The sequence below is a fragment of the Nomascus leucogenys genome, chromosome 9 (genome assembly GCF_006542625.1).
Source record: "Nomascus leucogenys isolate Asia chromosome 9, Asia_NLE_v1, whole genome shotgun sequence".
Lineage (NCBI taxonomy): Eukaryota > Metazoa > Chordata > Mammalia > Primates > Hylobatidae > Nomascus > Nomascus leucogenys.
The window spans coordinates 49,648,918-49,674,231 of record NC_044389.1 but is presented as its reverse complement, the minus strand read 5'-3'; the positions used below and the strand labels follow the sequence as shown (position 1 = coordinate 49,674,231).

Below are 25,314 nucleotides of genomic sequence, written 5' to 3'. Positions count from 1 at the left end.
TACAATGTTGAGTACTTGTCTTATGCAAGTTACTAGAAGTAACGGAGTAAGACAGTCAGATTTTATCATTACTGTCTCCAGTGGAGACAATAATTTTAGGAGCTTTATTAAAGCTTAGAAATACTAATATAATCTATCTGTACTTCCGAAAAGTAATGTCTGACATGTATACTTATTTTTGTTGTTTGTAGTGCTAATCCTCCATCTGGAATTGAAGATGAAACTGCTGAAAATGGTGTACCAAAACCGGTAACATAAGGCTTTGAAATCCAGTTACTTTCGTGATACAAATCTTTATCAATAGCTTCACAGTTTACATAGAAAGCAAGCTGGCATTTTACATTACCTTCAGTATCGGGTGTTATCTGGCCCTTTCTTGCATCTCCTACTTCATCTGGTGCCATCAAAAACATATATAGGAATTAAAATGAGGAAAAGAAATAGTAGAAAGACTTCAGAGGAAAATAGTACGTGCAAAGGCTTGATGTTTATTGCTTTCAAGGAATTGAATGGTTATAAATCTACTGAATATAGTGAGCCTGGTTTTCAGAGCAAGTTTTGAGTCCCACAACCTTTCACTGTTACGATTTTTTAGCGTTGCTTTTTAATGTATGTGACAATCCCTGACTGCATGCCTGCATGTCATTGATACTTTGTGAGGTGAACATATCATTGGTCCTATGAATATTTGTACATTTTAATCCTATAAAAAGAAGGAAGTTATTGTTCTGCAGGTTTGAAGTTGTATACAAAAAACTATTTTGCCTATGTGGTCTACTTATTTACTATGATGTGATTAAGCACAAAATAGCCTTTAGGAGCCAAAGTAAAATCTTCACAAATGTAGAATTTGCATGTAGGGCCTCTTCTAAGTATACAAGAATACCAAGAATAATTGAGCTTCTATTTAACTATTTGGTACTTCTTATGCTTTGGGGTTTTTTTTTTTAATTCTTTAATTGATTTGGTACTTTGTATTTGTGACACTGTGAATCTTAAAATTGTTTTCCTCTTAGATTCTTTTTTGCCAAGACTTCTCAAATACTTATTTTTTATAATTTTATCTTGTAGATATCTTAGTAAGTTGCTTTAGATCCTTTTTGCAAGAGGGGCAGATATGATAGTTAAAAAAAAAATGAGGTGTTTTTACCAAAATGAGATGATGCCAAAAAAGATTTTATTTCTTTATTCATAGTCTTGTCCTTTTTATCATGTAGAACATCAAAATTATGAGTTGAAATAGGTGGCAGCATTATAAGCTTGTAACTTTTAAATTGTATCTCAAAAAAATACAGAGTGGGGCTGGGCATGGTGGCTCACGCCTGTAATTCCAGCACTTGGGAGGCCAAGGTGGGTGGATCACCGGAGGTCAGGAGTTTGAGGCCAGCCTGGCCAAAATGGTGAAACCCTGTCTCTGCTAAAAATACAAAAATTAGTTGGGCATGGTGGCGGGCACCTGTAATCCTAGCTACTCTAGAGGCTGAGGCTGGAGAATTGCTTGAACCTGGGAGGTGGAGGTTGCAGTGAGCTGAGATCGTGCCACTGCGCTCAAGCCGGGGCGACAAAGTGAGACTCTGTCTCAAGAAAGAAGAAAGAAAAAAAACAGGGTGGTTACTTTTTTTAGTTATTAATATTAGATGTTGCAATGGATTATTGAATGTATTTTATAATTTGTTTATGTTCATGTAGAAAGTGACTGAGACTGAAGATGACAGTGATAGTGACAGTGATGATGATGAAGATGATGTTCATGTCACTATAGGAGACATTAAAACGGGAGCACCACAGTATGGGTAAGTTATTTTTTAGTAAGTAACAATTGTGTAAATGCTATATAGTAAGGAGAGTGTTCATATATCAAACTCTCAGTGGTTGAGTCCATTGTTTTTACATTTTTCTATTTTAACGTGAAAGAACTCTTGTTAAAGCTTCATCATGAAGATGCTTCTTTCCTAAAATAAAGTTAATTGATTGGGCAAAGGTACATGGAAGCAGCAGTTTTTGATGCTGAATTTAAAGTGTTTTTATAAAAGAATTGAGTGCTAGGCCGGGCATTGAGGTTCATGCCTGTAATCCCAGGACTTTGCGAGACCGAGGCGGGTGAATCACCTGAGGTCAGGAGTTCAAGACCAGCCTGACCAGCATGGTGAAACCTTATCTCTACTAAAAATACAAAAATTAGCCAGGCATGATGGTGGGCACCTGTAATCCCAGCTACTCCAGAGGCTAAGGCAGGAGAATCACTTGAACCTGGGAGGCGGAGGTTGCAGTGAGCCCGGATCGAGCCACTGTACTCCAGCCTGGGTAACAGAGTGAGACTCTATCTCAAGAAAAAGAAAAAAAAAAAGTACTATAAATTATTTGATTAGAATTAGAAATCCTTAAATTGTAATTTGTATCTGTACTTATTATTATTTCACTTTATTACTTATCCAGACCTGAGTTTAGGTTTTTAATTTTTTTGTCTTAATAAAACCAATATCAGAAGTATTTCTTTTTGTTCTTAATAGTGTTTTCAGGTTTTTAATTCTGCTTTAGGCCTTTTAGGCCGATGTTTGTCTCAAATTTTGTATTCAATAAACTGGACCAAGTAAATGGACTGTCATTGACTCATTGAGCGCATAAAGAATCTTACAGAAAGATTGGAAGGGAAATATATTGAAGTACGAATTGTGATTTAGTTATGATAGGGGAATAAGAGTCAATGTGTTTTGTTTTTCAAATTGGCTGTATGATGTGGTTATTATAGCTTATGCGTTGGAAACATAAAATACATTAATTTATAGTTCATTAAGCAACCTCATCTGGAATCAACCAGTATATACAAAAATATTGTTAAATATTTTATTAGTAGAGTCATTTGTTTTCAGAAGTCATTTCAGGAAGCTTAAAGCCAATTCAGTTATTGTTATAGTCAGTCTTGTATTATAATAATGACTACCCATGTAATTTTAAAATCCTAGCACCTTTTTAGGGAACAGAGTAAAGAGGCTGATTTTTCATGTTAGGGGTGGCTATTGTAAATGTGCTCCTCATTCCCATTTGGGAAAGTAAATAATTAATGAGAACGTTGGGCTTATACTGTAGTACTAGTAGGCCTTTACTATCTGCCTGATGCAAAAGGAACACATATAAAATTGTAATAATTGCTTGTTCATTAAATATGTAAAACTATTTGTATTTGTAAGTTATAGAACAATTTGAAGCAAATGACAATTTTTTGGATTATGAATGGGACCTTTTTTTGGTAGAAATTGCACTCAAATATTGAATATACGTGGACTTCCATAGTACCTTACTAAACTTTATTTCTTACAGCAATTTTCAGTTTTATGCATTGTAATTATGTTTATACATATTTATTACCTTTAGACACTTTAGATTTCTATAGAGTAGAAACCATGGTATTCAAAACTCTTCAAAAAAACAAGAAACTGTGATTTATGAATTTTTCTCTTCCTCACATTGCCTTAAATATAGTAAGTGTGCAGTAAATGGTTATTGACTAAATAAACTGAATGTTACTTAGTTACAGTTGTCTCTGAAGGTTTTTTCCCCTTACACATTTGATTATATGAAAATTTTCAAATACTCACAAAAGTTGAAGGAATTGACATGTGAATGCTCATTTACCCATCACTTAGATTATACAGTCTACATTTTGCTTTGTTTGCTTGAACTCAGATCCCTCTATCTATGCGTTTACCCATTTATCAGTTGATTTATTTTTTATTCATTTTATGCATTTCGAAAGTAAAGTACAGGCGTTTGTGAAGAGTGTAAAGTTGTTTAACCTCTATATTTCAAGGTATATCCCTTGAAAACAAAGACAGTGAGAAAATGAAATTTGATAAACATTTACTTATGCACAGCGTTTTCAGAAGCAAATTTAAAGAACAAACTGTGTCCAAGGAATAGTACTGAACTGATTTATTGTAAATTGTTAGGAAATACAAAATAGCATTTTTTTTTTTTTTTTTTTTTTAGGTAACATACGTTTGTTACAAGTTCATTTTATATGTAAGTAAGGTATGAAGAAAAGCAACTCTTAAAGTAGGAATAATTTATCTTGGAAAGTAGTTTGTTACCTATCTCTGTGAGATTGATCCATTTATGTACTCAATAAATAATTTTTAAAGACATAATTTATCTGTCACTGTGTTAAGTAGCAAAGATAATGTGCGTTTATCAAACCATCTGTGATCATTCCATTATTATTATTATTTTTTTACATTTACCATACTACAAAAGAACTCTTGGTAAAATCACCATGAAATTTCCTGGAGTTAACGAATTAGATAAAGTTACATGAAAGCAGCAATTTTTTATCTGTGAATGTATTAATTGATGAGAATACAAGAAGTTATTATTTTCCATAGGTAGTGAGGATGACAGACACGTGAGTAAATATTTTCAGTGCAACATAAGTGCTAGAATAGAAACATGTACTAAGTGATTCAAAAGGTTCAAGAGGAGAATTGCTAAAAGCCTACAGATGTTGAAGAGAAGATCCCAGAGGTAACATTTGAACTTGTTTGAATAATTTTTGAGATGGGAGACAGTGGTTTTTAGGCGGAGGACACTGCTTAACAATAAATGTATTAGAGCATGCCTTGGAGGAAGTACATGGCTGGAGGATAAGGTAGATGAAAAGAGATGGTTGAAATCACTTATGGAAGGAGTTAGGATGCTTTTGCTATGTCTTTGTAGACCTTGCAAGCTTGTCCAACGCACCTTATTTTGTTGTTGTTGTTGTTGTTCTGTTTTGCTTTGTTTTAGGCTTTTAGCTGCCCAAAGCCATGCTTTTTAGTTTCTGTCTCCAGTGATAAGTGGAAAAGAGGGGTGATGAAGGGGCTTTACTGGCCTAACCAGAAACAGAAACTAAGGACTCATGACTGTATTCTGTCCCTTAGACACCCCTGATTAGGTTTTTAGACAGATCATATCATTTGAAAACACAACTCTAGCATCAGTAGTTGAGTGGGTTAGATGGAGAGACATTGACTAATAGATGTGAAGTAGTTGTCCAGGTGAGATGATAATCTAGACTAAGGCAGCAGTAGTAGAGAGATGAATGGGAAAATAGTACATTTGAATATCAGAGAAACAAATATAGTCAGGCATGTGGTATACACCTGTAGTCCCATGGACTTAGGAGGCTGAGGTAGGAGGATTCCTTGAGCCTTGGAGTTTCAGGCCAGCCTGGGCAATATAGTAAGATCCTGTCTCAAAGAATAAATAGGAACAAATAACATGGGTAACTGGTTGGTTGTGGATGGAGGAGGAGATAAAGGGCTCAGTGACTTAAAGATTTCTAGAGTAGTTAATTGGGTACAGGTGGGCGCTACTGCTCCCACCGCCAACAAAATAGATTCATTTGACATGTTTATTTTGAAGTTCCTATAGAAAATCCAAGTGTAGGATCTAGCATTTAGAGTGGTCTGAGACTTCATGGGGATCTATTGGACATTATATCAAATTTGCCTCTGCAATTTTTCATACCACTAAGCTTCTCTACACAGAATGAATACAAAGGCTTGTGGATTAAAAAAGAAAAATGATGTTTTAAAAGGCAGAATGGGGAATAGAAAGTAGCTGGGTGGAAAGCAAAGAAGCTTATTTATTGAACACTTGTGGCTAAGCCTTTTATAAAAATACTATTTTATTCTATACGGTCCTGTAAGAGAACAGTTGAGAGAAAATCCTTGATTTTTCTACATTTGTAGAAAAATCATGTACATCATATGTAGATACCGCTAAGTCACTTTTTCTGAATTTGGATTGTTAAAATGTAAACATCGTGAAGGCAGGAACCATATTTGTCCAGCTCCTCATACTTTTTCCTCAGCGTAGAACCACACTTGACATGGTTTGGTGCTCAGTAAGCATTACATGAATTAATCAGTCTATAAAATGATTATTTCAATGCTTGACAGTAATATTTGGTCCACTTTGTAATGTTTGCATTTCCAGCTGTGGAGCTATAGTTATTTGATACAAGTACTTAAACATTTTATTGAATTTACATTTTTCTTTTTTAAGTAGAAAAGAAAAATGACAGTGTAAATGTAACTAAACCTAAGTCTTAAATGTAGTACATTAGAGACAAAAGATGGAAGTAATTATTATTAGACCCAAAGCAGTGAATCTGAAGTCCAGATGGCTGAACTTCTGAGAGAAAAGAACAAAATATATAACATGAATATAATGTGAGAAATATATCATTGAAAACATCTATGACTTGAGGTCTTACTGATATCTTTTTTTTTTTGAGTTAGAGTCTCGCTCTTTCGCCCAGGCTGGAGTGCAGTGGCGCGATCTCGGCTCACTGCAAGCTCCGCCTCCTGGGTTCACGCCATTCTCATGCCTCAGCCTCCTGAGTAGCTGGGATTACAGGCACCCACCACCACGCCTGGCTAATTTTTTCTATTTTTTAGTAGAGATGGGGTTTCATGATGTTAGCCAGGATGGTCTGGATCTCCTGACCCCGTGATCCACCCGCCTCGGCCTCCCAAAGTGCTGGGATTACAGGCGTGAGCCGCCGTGCCTGGCCATCTCACTGATATCTTTTTGTTCAATGGGAGTTGGTCCTTCTTTGCCCATTCCCGTTTTCTTCTAACTTCCCTAGTAACAGAAAAGTCTATTTTAATTAGTATATTTGATACTACTACTCATATATAAGAATCCATTATATAAAAAAGTAAAGAACTGTCTGTAACCCCATATTACAGAAGATGTATACAGGGCTCATTTATACAAGTATAAATGCAATGAATTATTCAAATAATTGTATACAAGTCTTAGGTGTCTTGGCCAAGATTACACAACTAACAATTGACAAAACATTTGAATGTGGGTTGGTCCAACTTCAGATATTTTTTTCTTTATCACTGTGTATTATATTACATCTAAAAAGAGGTGCAGCTTAATATTTTTTTCAAATATTTCCATTCATGTAACTACAACCAGATCAAGATGAAACGTAATTGGCATCCTAGAAGTTTCTCTCGTTTTTCTTCTTGGTCATTAACCACCCACCACTGGCAAACACTGTTCTGCTTTCATGCTAGACTTATTTTTGAGTTTCATGTCAGTAAATTTCTCTTATGGACTAAGTACTCCATGAATAGTTGAAAAAGGATTTATTAACAATATCAAGTGCAGGAAGAACTGAAAGGCCACTAGATTTGACAACAAGTTGGAGGAATTTTACTTACACTTAAGATTGCTGTATATTTAATAACTGGGAGGCAAGGAAATGAAGACAAGGGGTATAAACTATTTTTCCCTTCTTAGCCTTATTTCTTGTGAAATTTGTTACAGTAGAATGTTGAGTTAGTGGCAAAACGGTTTTTGAAATGGAAACAAGTCAGGCTTTTTTTTTTTTTAATGTTCTTGCCTTTTATTGAGCAAGTGACTTTAACAATCAGTTTAAAATGTTTTTTAAAATGTGTGTTAGCTGGGCACGGTGGCTCACTCTTGTAATCTCAGCGTTTTGGGAAGCCAAGGTGGGAGGATTGCTTGAGCTCAGGAGTTTGAGACCAGCCTGGATGACATGGTATGAGATCTCATCTGTACAAAATTTAAAAAATAAAAATAGAAATAAAATGTGTGTCACACTATCCATTTACTGTGTGATTGTATAATTTGTACAAATGGAATATATTACTCTTTTATTTAAGCTTTTCAGGATAATTTCTGTTTTTTTTTGTTTGTTTGTTTTTAGGAGTTATGGTACAGCACCTGTAAATCTTAACATCAAGACGGGAGGAAGAGTTTATGGAACTACAGGTAAAATTTGTATTTTCTGTTGCATCAATAGGGAAATAAGGCACATATCTTAAATAGGTCTTAATAGCTTTTTTTTTAGTGGGGGCCAGAGTCTGGCTCTGTCACCCAGGCTGGAGTACAGTGGCACAATCTTAGTTCACTGCAACCTCCGCCTCCTGGGCTCAAACCATCCTCCCACTTCACCTTCTCAAGTAGCTGGGACTGTGGCTGTGCGCCACCATGCTTGGCCAATTTTCGTATTTTTATGTAGAAACTAGGTCTCACCATGTTGTTCAGGCTGGTCTTGAACTTTCGAGCTTAAGTGATCTACCTGCCTTGGCCTCCCAGAGTGTTGGGATTCCAAGTGTGAGCCACTGCGCCTGGCCAAGGTGATAATAGCTCTTTTTAAAGAGTAATTTTTGACCATACATCACAGATACTGGTAAAGTTTTTCTGGAGAGAGTCCAGTAGCACGTATTTTAGGCTCTGCTATGTTTGGAACCCTTGCCAGGTTTTTTGCCAGGAATAGTAAAAAGATGTTTGTTTTCTGTTTGTGTGTGTATGTGTGCCAGGAATAGTAAAAAGGTGTTTGTATTTTCTGTTTGTCTATGGTATCTCCCAGCTTCTTGCAAGTGTAGCTCCTTCATTTTGTAATTTTATAAAACAGGAACAAAAGTCAAAGGAGTAGACCTTGATGCCCCTGGAAGTATTAATGGAGTTCCACTCTTAGAGGTAGATTTGGATTCTTTTGAAGATAAACCATGGCGTAAACCTGGTAAGATTATTGTGGATTATATTAATTTCAATATTTTTAGTGTGAAGTCATCAGAAAATTTTTTTGAACATCAATTTAGAATTTTATTTTTTCATTATAATTTTAATTGTCTCAAGCAAATGATGAGTAATAATGACTTGGATTATTAAATCTTACTGGTGGCCTTGTATTACTTAAAATGTAGACTTATTGTTTATTATAATGGCATTTGTAAAGGGAATAATTTGATCAAAAATGTTATAGTCTTTTTGCCACCATAAATGATAGAGTGATAACTGATAGAACTCTAAATTTATATTTTTATAGTTTAGTATATTTTTGATGCTGCATAAAAATAGAGCTGAAATATTTGTACACTAAAGGTGTGTTTTATCTTTAGGTGCTGATCTTTCTGATTATTTTAATTATGGGTTTAATGAAGACACCTGGAAAGCTTACTGTGAAAAACAAAAGAGGATACGAATGGGACTTGAAGTTATACCAGTAACCTCTACTACAAATAAAATTACGGTAATTAATAAATACTCCGGAATACCCTTGACTTGTCTACCGTCCCACTTTTACTCCCCAAATAAATCGTTTCCCTGTAGAAGTGGTTAAATGCTATATGATAGTTTAAAAATTCCATTTTGTTTACCATGTTTGTTTTTCCCTTCCCTCCCTTTTAGAGTTTTGTATTTAATGATTATCTGATGTTCTTACTTTCAAATCACAGACTAGCCACAGCTAGTTTGTCTTTATGTGGCCTATTAATTAAATATTATGTGGTATCTTAATGGGGAATATGTTATTTAACTTAGGCCGAAGACTGTACTATGGAAGTTACACCAGGTGCAGAGATCCAAGATGGCAGATTCAATCTTTTTAAGGTGAATTTTAGTAAATTATCCTTGGTTGCTCTCATTTTTTGTTCTTGAGTCTGCTCCCATACCACTACTCAAGGGACAAGATTAAAGTGGAAATAGCTACCTTTTTTCCAAACCTTCAGCTTCCTGGTGACTTACAAATTTGCTGATTGTTGTTTTATCTCCACTTTTGCAAGCATGTGAATTTATAGCCTATTATACTAACAAATGCCAAGTAAAACTATTCTTTGCTATATGTTATGATTTCATTTTGAGTCATAATACATGTTTGTAGGATAGAAAAGTTAGTGGCAACAGATTACGCTCTCATTGTAGATAATACTCTAATCTTTATCAACAGAATTGGAGACTTAATTTGTTTTCTTTAAAAAAATGGTAAGGAAGGTGGCATACTGTTTATGACACTGATAACACTGATATCATTGGTGTAATGCCCTGATAGCTCAAGATATCTTCAAAAATCTTAGGCATTCTCTGAGAGGATTTAAGAACTCAACATAATGAGATAAAGCCATTGATTTTAAAAATTGGTCCTTTAAAGGAGTAGGTTTATGTGAGCGACTTTGAGGTTGATACTACAACTTGTATAACAAGTCTGATTTCTGGCTTCTCCATTACATGGTATGATCACAGACCCAGTCCAAAGAATAATACTATATTGTCATAGTTCTTTTATGGAAAACTGATTGTGTACTCTTTTTTCTTTACCTTAATAGTTGACTCTTGTATTGAATGACACTGGGATGAAGATTGGGAGTGGCTTTTAGATTGGGTTGTATACTCAGGGAACTTTAGTGGACTGGAAAGAGACCACTGCTCCCCTTTTGGGTTTGCAGCCCTGTCCACCAGAATACTGCCTTATGCAGTGTGTGTGCTATGTCTGCAGATACAACCACTCTACTGTACACAGTTCTATATAGATAATTTTATTTTAATTTACATCCTACTTTGCGTAAGTATTTGGTTCTTCTTTTGCAAATATTTTGAAAGTGTGTGATGATGTCTGTTGCGTTTTAAAGGGTCATCAGTTTCTTTTGGGTTATATTGTCTATATAGGCATTGAATATATTAAACTTGACTGCAATGGGTAGAAAAGTTGTCTTAATGAACTAGTTCATTAGCAGCAGTGCATTTTATTTTCTTTTAATAGAAATGAGAACTGCCATCGTAAACTGTTAGCTTCTGTATACTTTATTTTTTGTAATAGACTTAAAAAGAGAATAAAAAGAAACTCCTAGGGGTCAGTCTCATTGAAGGTAGCCATTATGAATGTGTATTTTATATACATACTGTGTACTGAGAAATTTATTTTGAAGTTTCTTTTGGTTATGTGAGGGGAGGTCATAGAGTGTTCCATTCTGATTGGATTCTGAATGAAAGATTTTAATTCGATGGGTACAGTCTTCATGGTTTTCTTGCCTTGATAGTGTGTTTAAATACTAATATGTTTGGTAGAAATACTGATTTGGGAATAGGGTGTATATTAAGAATATGTGTGGCAAACATATTTTCTTTATGTATATTGTGGTCTGTAGAAAATGGTGGAAATAGGGCCATCATGAGCAGGACATTGATTTTGAACTAGCCTGCAAACATTTGTGTAGCCAGTAGGAAGCTGTTTGAAAGTTCCTGAGCAGTAGAATGAAGTGCAGATCTGGTATTTAGAAAAGGAACTGGCAGCAGGATGGGCTGTAGAATGAAAGGGGTATGAAACATAGGGAGCTGTTGCCATACTATAGGAATAAAATGAACTAGGGCCTGAACTCACTTATGAGGATGAATGGGCAAAGGAGTGGATTTAAGAATTAAAATTTATTTTCATATCTGCTGCAAATAGAATCTTTTCATCCTTAAGTGTGAGACAACCCATCAGTCTCTTTAAGATAACTTTATTTACTTTCCATTAAACAATATGCAAACCCAGTAACAAGTAGAATAGTACACATGAACCCTTAGGTGCTTATCATACAGCTTCAATACTTAACAGTGTTTTGACATTCTTGAGGTAACAGCCTTTTATGTACTTCAATATGAATGAAGTTTTTTAAAAAGCAAAATAAAAGAAAAAATTTAATAGGTATAAAAATAAAGCCACTCAATTGGGTACAAAAACAATTGTGTAATTATTAGAGTGAGTGGCAAGAGAGAAGTGACTAGTGGGAATAGATAACATGTATGTATGAGAAAACATTGACTACAACGTTTTCTTAAAATATTTTTTATTCATTTGTGCACATATGCATAGCTCTTCCCCCCTGCCGCCCTACCCTCCCGACTGTGAATGTATGATCTTTGTCACCTGAAATTTTACAGTTATGTGTCTTGGTCTGTTTTCATCCATTGTACCAAGCATTCAGTTGCACCTTCTCGATTTGGAAGCACGTATCCTTCACTTACGGAACACTTTCTTCTTTTACTTTTTTCTCTGCTTTCTTTTCTATTCTAGATAAATATTGAATATCTTCAAATGGTCTTCTAATTTTTTTATTGTTTTTCTCTTTTTCATCTTTTCCATTATCTGGGAGAATTTTTTATTCTTATAATGTTTGTACTTAGTTTTCATTTCTGTTGTTAATTTCCAAGAAAATTTTTCTTTATTATTTAGTTGTAGCATCTTATTATTCATGTCTACAGTAATGCAGTATCTTTTTCCCTCCTCTCTCAAAGGATATTAATGATAGGCTGTTTTGTTTCTGTTAGATTTTTCTTTTCCTGCATAGTCTGTTTTCAACTCGATTAAGTTAGTTATTTTTATCTTCTGACTTAGACTTTTCTGAAATGTTTGTTGATTGTTGGCCATTCACTCATGTAACGGTGGGCTGCTAAAATTGATAGGAAGCTCTGTGCATCTGAATAGAACTTGCTTGACTGCAGGTTTCTCTGGAGGGCTGTTTTTTCACATTCTCTGATGTCAATATTTTTAGGTGTTTTTCTTTTTGTGATAATCAGATTTTTTCAGATAAGATATTCCGGTATTCTATCTAGAGGGTATATACTTGGCTGATGCAAATGTTCTGGTAGCTGGAGCTTTTAATTTCTGAATTTTTGAGGGTCCTGACATGATAATCGTTGTCTTTGCTTTCTCATTGCTGACTTAGGATTCAGTTTTCTTTGGTCTGCTCAGTCAGTCACTATTTTTTAATCTAATTTCAGAGTTCTAAATTTTGTTGCTTTCTTAATTTTTTTCTTATGGGTTGAAACAAAATTGTGATAATTTATTTATGGTTGTCTATTTTTCCTTTTTTTGACTTTAACATATAATGTTTTCGTAAGTTCTTAAATTTTTTTATAAATATAATTTAAAATAGCTACATAGTTTGTTATTTGGATACACCTTAGTTTACTTCACAAGGGTTTTTTTTTTTAAGATATTGTTTGTAAAGTTAAACTTTTATAAATGAAGCTATGATAGGCAGCCAAAGGAAATTTCAAAAATATTTTTCAGACTTTTAGTACAGTGGTAGCATAATTTGGGTGAGTATTTAGCTTCTCAAGGTTGTTGACTTAAGTTTTGTTTGGATTTGTCAGATCTGACATAAATTTGTTTTTAGAAAATTAGTCATAATATCTTATGGTCATTTCTTAAGATATTAGGTCATGTGAAATAATTTCATTATGTTACTGGTTAGACAAATTTTGAGTCTGTAATCTTGAGTGTAACATCTGAAGACAAATGGATAATCAAGTTGACTAGAAAGGTTGCTAGAATAGTGAGGATTTTCAGAATTGTTTAATAGAATGAGGATATTATGAAGAAATTAAGGAAAAAAGAAAAGCTGGGAAACACGGGCAATTTTTGTGTGTTTAAAAATCTGTGCCATTTTCCTAGTATCTTCTCTGACCTCACCTCTCTCTTTCTCTTTTAATGTCTCTCCCACATCTCTTTCCCCCATCCTTCCCGGTTTCTCCTCCTTGGTTTTTCATTGAGCATTGACTGTGCCAGGAAGTATCTGAGGCTTTGGGGGGATGGGGAGGTCACCATAATAGACATGGAGCCTATAGTCTAGACGTTTATTGTGCTTAATGGGAAAATTTAGGTATTAATTAAATAATCATGCTAAAGATGATATAGTTATAAACTACATGTTCTGTGGAGTTTGAAGAAGTGACATTTAAGTTGATTCCCAAAGTCAGTCAAGTAACAAATATTTATTGAGTACTTATTGCATGCCAGGTACTGTTTTAGGATGAGACATAATAATAAGGTGATGGAATTTGTGTGTGTGTGTGTGTGTGTGTGTGTGTGTGTGTGTGTGTGTGTATGTGTATATCTATGTTAATTTTTTGATTTCTTATTTATATATCTCAGCATCACAGGGTTGAAAAGCACCTCAACAAATCCTATTAGAATAATGAGCACTCATCTTGTGGATATAGATATCACCCTAAGTAGGCCTTCATTGGCATAACTGTGTTTTATGACTTTTTTTTTTATTTTCTTGAGACAGAATTTCACTCTTGTTGCCCATGCTGGAGTGCAATGGTGCGATCTTGGCTCACTGCAACCTCTACCTCCTGGGTTCAAGTGATTCTCCTGCCTCAGCCTCCCGAGTAGCTGGGATTACAGGTGTATACCACCACATCTGTATATTTTTTGTATTTTTAGTAGAGACAAGGTTTTGCCATGTTGGCGAGGCTGGTCTCCAACTCCTGACCTCAGGTGATCCACCCGCCTCGGCCTCCTAAAGTGTTGGGATTACAGGCGTGAGCCACTGCACCTGGCCATAACTGTATTTTAGATGTTAACTTTAAGTAGGCCTTTTAAAGGAATTATCTATACAAAATAATCATGGATATAACAGAACTTCAAAGGAAATAAAACATTGGCTTCTCATAATTACAATTACATGGTGAGAAAAAGATTCAAAAACAAATGTTTCTATGTTGAGATAAAATGAACTACAATTAGAACCTTTTTTTTTTTTTCCCAAGATGGAGTCTTGCTCTGTCACCCAGGCTAGATAGAGTGCAGTGGCGCGATCTTGGCTCACTGCAACCTCCACCTCCCGGGTTCAAGCAAATTCTCCTGCCTCAGCCTCCTGAGTAGCTGAGATTACAGGCGCCTGCCACCACACCTGGCTAATTTTCTTAGTTTTAGTAGAGACAGGGTTTCACCATGTTGTCCAGGCTGGTCTCGAACTCCTGACCTCGTGATCCAACCACCTTGGCCTCCCGAAGTGCTGGGATTACAGGCGTGAGCCGCCACGCCCAGCCTACAAGTAGAATCTTATGCTTTCTTTTAAAACCTCAAATGGATATTGCTCAGAAAATTAAAAAATCATGCTTTCATAAACGTTAAAGCCTGTCATAAAATTAGTGGCAGTTAATAGCTTCTTTCTTAGTCTCGCTATATAAATAATCAGTGAACCATTTATTTTCTCCCGGTTGCGCAAAGCCAAATGATCAATGCAGTTGATTTCAGATTGAGCATTTTTTAAACAAAATTATTGAAGCACACAGAGACTTAATACTTTTGGAGAATTATGGAGTATGAAAGGAAAATTTTGAACTCTGCAGTTTTTACCACTAGAGAGTTCTAAGACATTAAAAGTTATTTTTCTTTTTAACCGATGAAAGAATGTTTATGTGCAGAAAAAGATGAGATACTTTTGTTATGGAAGCAAGTGATTGTGCTTCAGACTGGAATCCTTTTGAATTCATGTTATTTTCCCTGTAAAGCGAAACCAGGAAGAAGAAGAAAATCCTATGACACTAATACATCATCCCAGGTGCCTTCAAAGGATTCCTTTTTGTATGGGAACTTACAAGCAGTCACACTGTTGCCATAATGAGATTCTTTTGGGTGGTTGAGTAACTTTCCTTCATTCCTCTTCTTCTGGTAGACTCAGTAAAATTAGCTAGAGAGATCAGTGATCACCAGAGAGTGAGCTGTGTGGCTAGAGCTTGAATCCAAGTGGTCCAGAAACACCGTTTTTATTCTTATCCCCTCTCAGGGGAATGGTACTCATGAATGGAGTGGCATGCATCTTCTCTGAAGGCAGGGTGTCTGTGCTGTTTTCTTCTCATGGCTAAATTAGGTAGTCTCTGTCTATTGATAAAAAGGCTCATAATAAAAATAAAAAATGTAAAAAGGAATTGTTGAAATCTCATTTCTCTGCCACACATAAGTGAAGTGATAGCTCTCAGTGTAAACCAAACAATCTGTAAATAGTCTGGAATATCTGTGTGACTCTCTTTACAAATGACAAACCTCAGCGTACTGCCAGCTGTGCTTTCCAGGAAGGTTACTGATCGCAGATTGGAATTTGGCATATATTGTAAAGGTAAAGTTGACATATTGGGTGTTCATATGTATTAGACAATTTCTGTGGTTCTTTTTTGCCTTGAGCAGCTCAGTAGATGATGGTGCCATTTATTTATATGGGGAAGACTTGTAGAGGATCAGATTAGGGGAAATTAGTAGTTTTGTTTTGGCCATGGTAACTTTGAGATGTCTGTTAGATGTGAAAGAAGTTACATAGAAATTACTGGTGGTCAGGGGAGCAATTGGGACAATAGTGTCAACTCTGAATATTCCTTGACATCCCCAGGCAGAACAATGCATTTCTTTTTGTGTCATTATAACATCTTTTATCCCTTAGATATTTTTTCATAATATTTATTATATTGCTCTGATTGTTGGTGTGTTTGTTTTTTCCTAAGGTCCAGGATCCTGTTGTGTTTCTATCAGCTTCTGGTACATAATAGATATTGAATAAATAATGTTTACATTCTCTCACCAGATCCTGTCAGTTTTACTGTCAGGTATCTGTCAAGTCCATTTCTTTCTGTTCCCATTGCCTTAGTGCTGATTCTCATCATCTCATTAGAATCAGGGCATTTAAAATTTTTTTTTAAGTGGTAGAACTCATTTTCAAATAAGCTAAGTGTAAGATCCTCATTATATGAGGTTATCAATTAGGGACTGGGTTGGACACTATTAATAAGAGATCTATCTGACTATAATGGCTTAAGCGTAAAAGTTTCTTTTTCTCACATAATGATTAGTTGGGAGGTAGATGATTTTGGAATTGAATTGGTGGTTCAAATATATCTGTCAAAATGTCTTGAGATTCTCTTGGCCTTTGCCTCATGGGAAAGGAGAGTGATGCTGAATTTAAAATGGAGCAGGGAATTTAAATGGAATTTAAGTAGAACATAAAATATGGTGTGATACTATTTAAGTGTAAGGAAACTTGAATTTAGTTTGTTTAAATTGAATAGTTTGATGATAATTTTAAGATAAAAAGGTGAGTATAAAAGCAGAAGAGCATAAAGAAGTCATTTCAGCAGACTAGAGGAATGTGACTGGGCCACAATCAAAGGATCTAATAAGAGCAGAAAGGATAGGCAAATCTTGGAGAAATTATGGAGTAAGTAGATAACTGGTTTTAAAATTAATATTAAGAGGGAGAAGGCCGGGCGTGGTGGCTCACACCTGTAATTCCAGCACTTTGGGAGGCTGAAGTGGGCAGATCACTTGAGGATGGGAGTTTGAGACCAGCCTGGCCAACATGGTGAAATCCTGTCTTTACTAAAAATACAAAACTTAGCCAGGCATGGTGGTGCACACCTGTAATCCCAGCTACTCGGGGGGCTGTGAGGCAAGAGAATCACTTTAACCCGGGAGGTGGAGGCTTCAGTGAGCTGTGATTACACCACTGTACTCCAGCCTGGGCGACAGAGTGAGAAGAGGTATTAAGACAGATGATTGATTTCAAGCTTTTAAGCCTACTGAACTGTCAAGATGATGGTACTTTTAATGGTGATGGGAAAATGGGACAAATTGTATGGATGTACAGTAGCAGATTATTCACATTTGTGTTACAGGAAATCACAGTCTGAATAGAAAATGGTCAGAATGGCTAAAATGGTCACCTGTTGTTTTCTTAGAATAAGGGTGGTGAACACAGAACGGGAAAATTCTTCAAGGCCTTTCTTGAATTTGAAACATGAAGTCATAACCAAGTATCTGGGACCTATTTGTAGTGATCTGTGGGAATTTATGAAAGTGCCAAAGAATTACAGTTTATTCAGCTTCTGTTATTAATGTGAACTTTTTGATAGTTGAAACATTTTGATCACATACTCTCTTTGGTGCCTTTCACCTAATACTGTTCTAAAATAGGCTAATTTTAATAAATATTCAGCAAAGAAACATTCTTAGTGTTTAACTTCAAATTAAATGTTGTAAACTTATTTTAACATCTAAAGTCCATTATGTTTGAGTGTTCTGTTAAATTCTACAAGCTAATAACCTTTTTTTTTTAAGGTACAGCAGGGAAGAACTGGAAACTCAGAGAAAGAAACAGCCCTTCCATCTACAAAAGCTGAGTTTACTTCTCCTCCTTCTTTGTTCAAGACTGGGCTCCCCCCGAGCAGGTTAGTTACATAGTTGTAACTCAATTATTGTACGACATTGGTATCTTTACATTGTATTTGTGCTATATTAAGTATAAAAGCTCTGAATGTTTTACCAAAAAACTGGAACATTTTACTTTGTTTTAGTACAAAATGAATTCTTCACAAGAAACTTCTTGATGTTTTTCCATCTAAAAAGCCTAGGTAAGCAAGAAGTGAAGTGTGGTATATAGTTTTGTGTATGAATAAAGAGACAGTCTTACATTCAAGAGAGGTGAATAAAGAGATAGTCTTACATTCAAGAGAGGTGGTAACAATAGTATTTGCTGTTTCCTGTGCTCCCTATTCTTACATAAAGAAAGATTGGACTTCTTAGTCTAGATCTATTGGCCTGAAGGTCTTTTGCTAATTTTAGTGAAAGAGGCTATTGAAATTTCAGCTTGGAAAATCTTTAAAATTGGAACCATTTTTTGTTGTTGTTTAATTTTATATGATAATATCTCATATGTTCCAGAAGGTATCAGATGTAAGAGGCAAATATGCTAGAAAATGTCTTTTTTACTTAAATGTGACAAGTGGTTACCCTATTATGCCATTACCAGGAAACTGGTAAAGGATAGTAGGCTAAGACTAGTGAAGTTTGAGGTTAGTAGTTTAATCTTGGACTAGATAAGATGACTAAAGTCTGGGCCTGAAACAAATTAATAACCCAACTATTACTAGTTCTCGGCCAGATCACTTACTTTTTGTGTTACTTGTTTAAATTTATTTTATATAGTTTTCTGTTTTTGTTATTCTGCAGTTTTGTATTGTTATAAGGGACATTTTAGAATAATCTAATACAGGAAGAGACTTTATAGTGGCATCTAGTCTAGCTCTAAGATAAAGATTCTTGAAGCCTTCAGCCAAAATTAAATGTCATAAAGTGATCCAGGATTTTTGTGAATTGTCATAGACATAATGAAATGTGATTATTTAAGCTAAATATAATCTCAAAATGTTTGGTTTTAAAGAATTTATGATAGCTAAGCTTTTAATATGTAGTAATATATAATATTTTAATATGTAGTATTCTTTTGGCTTATACATTTTTTAAGAGGTTAGCTTTCATTCGTTGAGTTTATGGTATTTTGTAATATAGAGTGATGGTAACAGCTTGGACTCTGGAGTCAGATTTCTGGAGTTCAGATGCTGGCTCTGCAACTTACTAGCTGTGCTGTCATTGGGCAGATTCTCTAATCTTCTTATGCCTTGATTTCTTAATCTCTAAAATGTAGTAATAGTACTTCCTTCACAGTGTAGTTATGTATATTCAGTGGATTCATTTATGTAAAGTGTTTTAGAACAGTGCTGGTACCTAGAAAATACTCTAGATGTTTGCTATTATACTTAAACTATTTAAAAATCAATAGTTTTTCTGTACTTTGCCTTTTGTTTTTTTATTGTTGATTGGCTTTTCAAAATTTGGGCCAGATTATGTAGGGCTGTGTGCCATTATAAAGGCTTTGGCTTTTCCTATAAATTAAATAAATGGGGACTCACTGGCGGATTTTGAGCAGAGCAATGAAATAATCTGATTTAGGTTTTTAAAGTTTCAATTTAGTCGCTTTACTAAAAACAGATTACAGAGTTACTTAGGGTGGGTGAAAACAGGGAGGCCAGTTAGGAGGTTGCAGCAATTATCTAGGCAAGAGATAATGGTAACTTGGACCAAGATAATGGTGTGGAGATGCTGAGAAGTAGTCAGATACCAGTTATATTTCAGAAGGTAAGCCAATAGCCCATCTTGATGGATTGGATGTAGATTGTAGAGGAAAAAGCAGTTAAGGATGAATCCAAGGTTTTTGTTCTGATCAACTGAACCAGAATGATGGTTTTGTCATTTACAGAGATGGAAAAGACCATAAGGAGGAGTGGTTATTGGAGGAAGAAGACCAAGAGTTCAGTATAGAACATAATAAAAATGAGATGCCTATTGGACATGCAAGTGGGAAATTTGAGTAGGAAGTTGGTTATATGGATCTGGAGTAGAAGGGAAGAGTATGGGCTGGAGATAATGAATTTAGGATAATCAGTGTTTAATATTACTTAAATGAAACTACGAAATGGAATTAGACCATAAAAGAGGTAAGTATTGATAGAGAAGTGGTAAGAGACAACCTTGGGGCACTCCCTTGTATGTCAGGAAAATAAGGATTAACTAGTAAGAGGATACCATTAATAAGGAGGAATGATGAATGAAGTAGGAAAAAAAACCCACTGTATGTCTTGAAAATGATGTGTTTCAAGAAGGAGAAATGTCAGCTATCAAATATTAAATCCAATTGACTGGTCAAGAAAATGAAGACTAAGAATGACCACTGGATTTTATTGATGGTCATTGGTGATCCTGACCAGGATCATTTTCATTTGTATAAAATGGAGATAAAAGATTTTGGAATGGATTAAAGAAAGAGTGGGAGGAAAAGAATTAGAAAGAGAAAATATGGGCACTTTTTGGAAGACTATTTTCTTTCTGTGGGGGCAAGAGAAATGGGACAGTATCTGGAGGGAAATGTGGGGTCAGGAGAAGTTTTTTTTCAAAACAAAGAAAAAAACAGCATTTTCTCTGGGCGCTGTAGCTCATGCCTATAATCTGAGCACTTTGGGAGGCCGAGATGGGCACATCTGTTGAGGTCAGGAGTTTGAGACCAGCCTTGCCAACATGGCGAAACCCCATCTCTACTAAAAATACAAAAATTAGCTGGGCATTGTGATGCACACCTGTAGTTCAAGCTACTCAGGAGGCTGAGGCGGGAGAGTCACTTGAACCCAGGAGGTAGAGGTTGCAGTGAGCCAAGATTGCGCCACTGCACTCCAGCCTTGGCGACAGAGTGAGACACTGTCTAAAAAATAATAATAATTACAGCATTTTGTATATTTATGGGAATGAGTTACTAGAGGAGAAATTGATGATGTAAGACACGGAAGTTGTAGAGCAATGTCGTTTAATAAAGCCAAAGGGATGAGATGTAATATGAAGTGGAGGAGTTGCCCTTAAGTAGAAGCATGGACCGTTCATTCATAAGAACAGTAACAAAGGCGGGATACAGGGCACCAGTGCAGATGGGTAGGTGGATAATGGAATGGGAATAATTGAAAATTATCTTCTGATTGCTTTCATTTTTCCCAGCAAAATAATATGCAGACTTATCTGGTGAGAGTGAGGCTGTTGGAAATAAGAGGCCATTGGAAGGTAGCATTGAGTGTTTGAGAAGAAAAGAGGTGGCCGGGCACGGTGGCTCAAGCCTGTAATCCCAGCACTTTGGGAGGCCAAGGTGGGCGGATCACGAGGTCAGGAGATCGAGACCATCCTGGCTAACACGGTGGAACCCCGTCTCTACTAAAAATACAAAAAAAATTAACCGGGCATAGTGGCGGGCGCCTGTAGTCCCAGCTACTCGGGAGGGTGAGGCAGGAGAATGGCGTGAACCCAGGAGGCGGAGCTTGCAGTGAGCGGAGATGACGCCACTGCACTCCAGCCTGGGCGACAGAGCAAGACTCCATCTCAAAAAAAAAAAAACATGAGAAGAAAAGAGGTCTGAAATACTTTTTTGGAGCTCTGTGAATAAACTAGGTGAAAGGAGTAGCTGGGCAGCTGGAGTGAAGTGTGGGGGTCAAGAGAAGCCTTTTTTTCAAGATAAGAGGAATCACAGTATTTTTATATGCTGATGAGAATGAGTTAAAGTAAAAAATTGATGACACAGGGAGAGAAACTGTACAGTACTACTTCCTTATCTAGGTTTTGCTTTCCTTGGTTTCAATTACCTGTAGTATGTTACAATAAGATATTTTGAGAGAGACCACGTTCATATAACTTTTATTATAGTAGATTGTTTTTAGATTGGTGCAAAAGTAATTGCGGTTTTGGACTATGAAATTTAAATCATAACTAGGCTCAAACACATCTTTATTAATCAAAATAGGAACCATTACAATCACATTTTTTGCCAATGAGAAATAAGTTTCTTTATTCCTGTAGTGTAAAAATCCGTGCTTGGGATTTGACAAACTCTTGGAAAGCATTGTCTGTATCCTGCTGATTGTGGAAGTGTTTTCCCTGCAAAAAGTTACTAAGATGCTTGAAGAAGTAGTAGTTGGTTGGCAGGAGGTCAGATGAATATGGCGGATGAGGCAAAACTTTGTTGTCCAATTCATTCAACTTTTGAAGCATTAGTTGTGCAACATGCAGTCGGGCATTGTTGTGGAGGAGTAGTGGGCTCTTTCTGTTGACCAATGCCGGCTGCAGGCATTGCAGTTTTTGGTGCATCTCATCGATTTGCTGAGCATACTTCTTAGATGAAGTGGTTGTACCGGTATTCAGAAAGCCGTAGTGGATTAGACTGGCAGCAGACCACCAAACAGTGACCATGATCTTTTTCTGGTGCAAGTTTGGCTTTGGGAAGTGCTTTGGAGCTGCTTCTCTGTCCAGCCACTGAGCTGGTCATCTCCAGTCATCGTATAAAATCCACTTTTCATTGCACATCACAATCCGATAGAGGAATGGTTCATTGTTGCATAGAGTAAGAGAAGACAACACTTCATGAGGATGATTTTTTTGATTTTCAGTCAGCTTATGAGGCACCCACTTACTGAGCTTTTTCACCTTTCTGCTTTGCTTGAAATGCCGAACGATTGTAGAATGGTCGTTGAGTTCTTCGACAGCTTCTCGTGTAGTTGTAAGAGGATCAGCTTCGATGATTGCTGTCACTTGGTCGTTGTCAACTTCCAATGGCCAGCCAAGGTTCTCGTTTCCTTTGTAAAACTTCTGGAACTACCACTGCACTGTATGTTCATTAGCAATTCCTGGGCCAAATATGTTGTTGATGTTGCAAGTTGTCTCCGCTGCTTTATGACCCATTTTGAACTTGAATAAGAAAATTGCTCGAATTTGCTTTTTGTTTAACATCATTTCCATAGTCTAAAATAAACATAAAATAGCAAGTAATAAGTCATTAGCAGAAAAAATAAATAAAACAAGAAATGCCCATTAAAATGATGTGTAACATAACCACTTATTTAAGAATGTATTGCAGTATCAAACTGCAGATCCCAACAGTGCAAAAACCACAATTACGTTTGCACTCACCTAATATAATTGTTCTCTTTTATTATTGTTGTTAATTTCTTACTGTGTTTAATCATAAATTAAATTTTATAGGCATGTATGTATAGAAAAAAAACATTGTACATATTGGGTTCAGTACCATCCTCAGTTTCAGGCATCCACTGGAGGCCTTGGGATATATCCTCCACTGAGGGTCTTAGAATGTATCCCCCAAGAATACAGGGGGGACTGCTGTATATTTTCAACTTTTCTTGAGATTAATGGCCATGGGTTTAAAATGAGACAAGTCAGCTGCTTTTTGGGTGTTTCTCTGACTCTTGTCAGGTATATGAGTGTTTATGAAGGTTAGCTAGAGTTGGATTTAGCAGAGGTTGTTGTATCAGGCAATTATAAAAAAGGGATAAAGGGGACAGGTACATGAGCATTTACTTGAGGGAGTTATTGTAATTATGGGCCATTGGCTAGGAAGAGATGGAGGGCAAATATAGGTAAGGGACAGCTGAAAGGAGGTAAAGAAAGGATGGAAAAATTAGCAGGGCTATCACTACTAAAAGACTAAAAATGAATAATTACCACTGCTACCTACAGAAGTTACCTAAGTTGTCAATACTGTCACTTTTGTACATAAAGGACAGTAGCCACAACTCATTAGGAAAGTTTGTTTTCTGGGCTCCATTTGATAAAAAGGATACTTTACAGTCATTGTGAAATATTTCCCATAAAAATATATATATATTTTTATTCATTATGTGTATGGAGATTGGATAGACATCTTTGAAAGTAAAATTGTATTGACCTTAGGGAGAAAACAGTAAATGTTATTCATTAAGACGTAATACAGGGTGCATAGTAGATGTTTTAAGACTAATGAGCTGTACTACTGACCTAAGTACTGTATTTCCATTGTTTACAATCTTAGATTGCCTTATTAATGTATAGGTAAGTGTTGATATGCTTGCACAGAACTTTTAAAAATATTTTTTCGTATTTTATCAATAGAAATGCTGGGTTTCCAACTTTCTGTATTACCCATCAAATTGGCATTGTTAAGTATAATTTTATATTTAATATATCAGAATGCTTTGCTTAATCTTCAGAAGTTTTGATCTTAACTTTTTGTGAAATACATACATACAGAAAAGTGGCATATCAGGAATGTACATCTTGGTTAAATTTTTACAAACTAAACATACTTTTGTAAACCAGGATGTAGACTGATAGAACGTTTTCATTACCCCCAAAAGTCCCCATTATGCCTCCTTCATTTGTTGTTGTCATTAAAAAAAAAAAAAGTTTTATTTTGACAAAAACTTAAACTTACAAAGAATTGCAAAAAAAAAGTACAAATCACTTCCATATACTGTTATCCAGATTTTCCAGTTAATAACATTTTGTCACATTTGCGTTATAATTTCTCAAAAACATTTTTCTTACTGAGCCATTTGAATATTAATTGTAGGCATCATGCCCCTTTACCCTTAAGTACGTAAGCATGTATTTCCTCAGAACCAGGACATTCTGTTAGATAATCATACGGCAGAGTTATCAAAGTCAGAAAATCTAATAGTGAATCAGTACTTTCATCTAATTGCAGTCTGTAAATTTTGCAAATTATCCCAATATCCTTTATGGCAATCTTTTCGTTCTTCATGGATTTAGGACTTAATCCAGTGTCACGCGTTAAATTTAACTATTTTATCTTTTTGTTTTTCTTAAATCTGGATCAACTTCTTAGCTTTTCTTTGTATTTCTTAACATTGAATTTTAGAAGAGTACAATCTGGTTGTTGAGTTAATGGTTCTTGGGTTTGCCTGATATTTTCTCATGATTAGATTCAGGTTTTGATTTTTGGGCAGGAATACTATGTAAGTGATGATGTACCCTTCTCAGTGTATTGGCTTGGAGATACATGATGTCAGTTTGTCATGTTATTTTATTAGTAATGATAATTCTAATGACTTAGTTGTGGTGGTGTCCTTTGGGTTTCTGCACTGCAAAGTTGCTATTTTTTTCCTTTGTATTTAATAAGTAATTTGTGGAAAGACTAAATATCCTGTTCCTCTTCAAACTTTTTAGGGATTTTAGTGCCAGTGATAATTTTTTCTTTAGTCAGTTATTACTGTAATGGCTGCAAAATAGTGATTACGTAACTCTTATTTCACTTAACATTTATTAGTTGGCATTCTACTTGAAAAATGAGCTTTCCCACTCCACCACTTATCACTTAGACTCATAAATTCTTATATTATGTGTGAAAAAGTGTGTATGTGTGACTTACAAATATAGCTTATTTGTATACATGGTGTTTAAACCATATGTGTGATTTATATATACTGTAATTCATTTTGATGTGAACATCAAATTGTTCCTCTTCAAACTTGCTCCGTGACCTTTGATATGTCTCCATCATGTTTTTTTTTTTTTAGGGTGTTTTT

General features: G+C 35.5%; 1 protein-coding gene across 12 annotated transcripts in view; it reads left to right on the top strand.

Moving 5' to 3' along the window:
- FIP1L1 (factor interacting with PAPOLA and CPSF1) overlaps positions 1-25,314 on the top strand; it is a 74,706-nt gene that overhangs the window by 5,161 nt on the left and 44,231 nt on the right. For 7 of the 12 annotated variants that reach the window (XM_012499511.2, XM_012499513.2, XM_012499512.2 and 4 more), the window contains 6 exons: positions 192-249; positions 1,690-1,793; positions 7,727-7,791; positions 8,438-8,545; positions 8,925-9,055; positions 17,684-17,793. In XM_012499511.2, the coding sequence (XP_012354965.1) occupies positions 192-249; positions 1,690-1,793; positions 7,727-7,791; positions 8,438-8,545; positions 8,925-9,055; positions 17,684-17,793 (576 nt within the window). Of the gene's footprint in view, positions 1-191; positions 250-1,689; positions 1,794-7,726; positions 7,792-8,437; positions 8,546-8,924; positions 9,056-9,345; positions 9,415-17,683; positions 17,794-25,314 lie in introns of all 12 variants that reach the window. The other 5 variants (XM_030818941.1, XM_012499505.2, XM_030818938.1 and 2 more) reach the window with 1 other exon arrangement.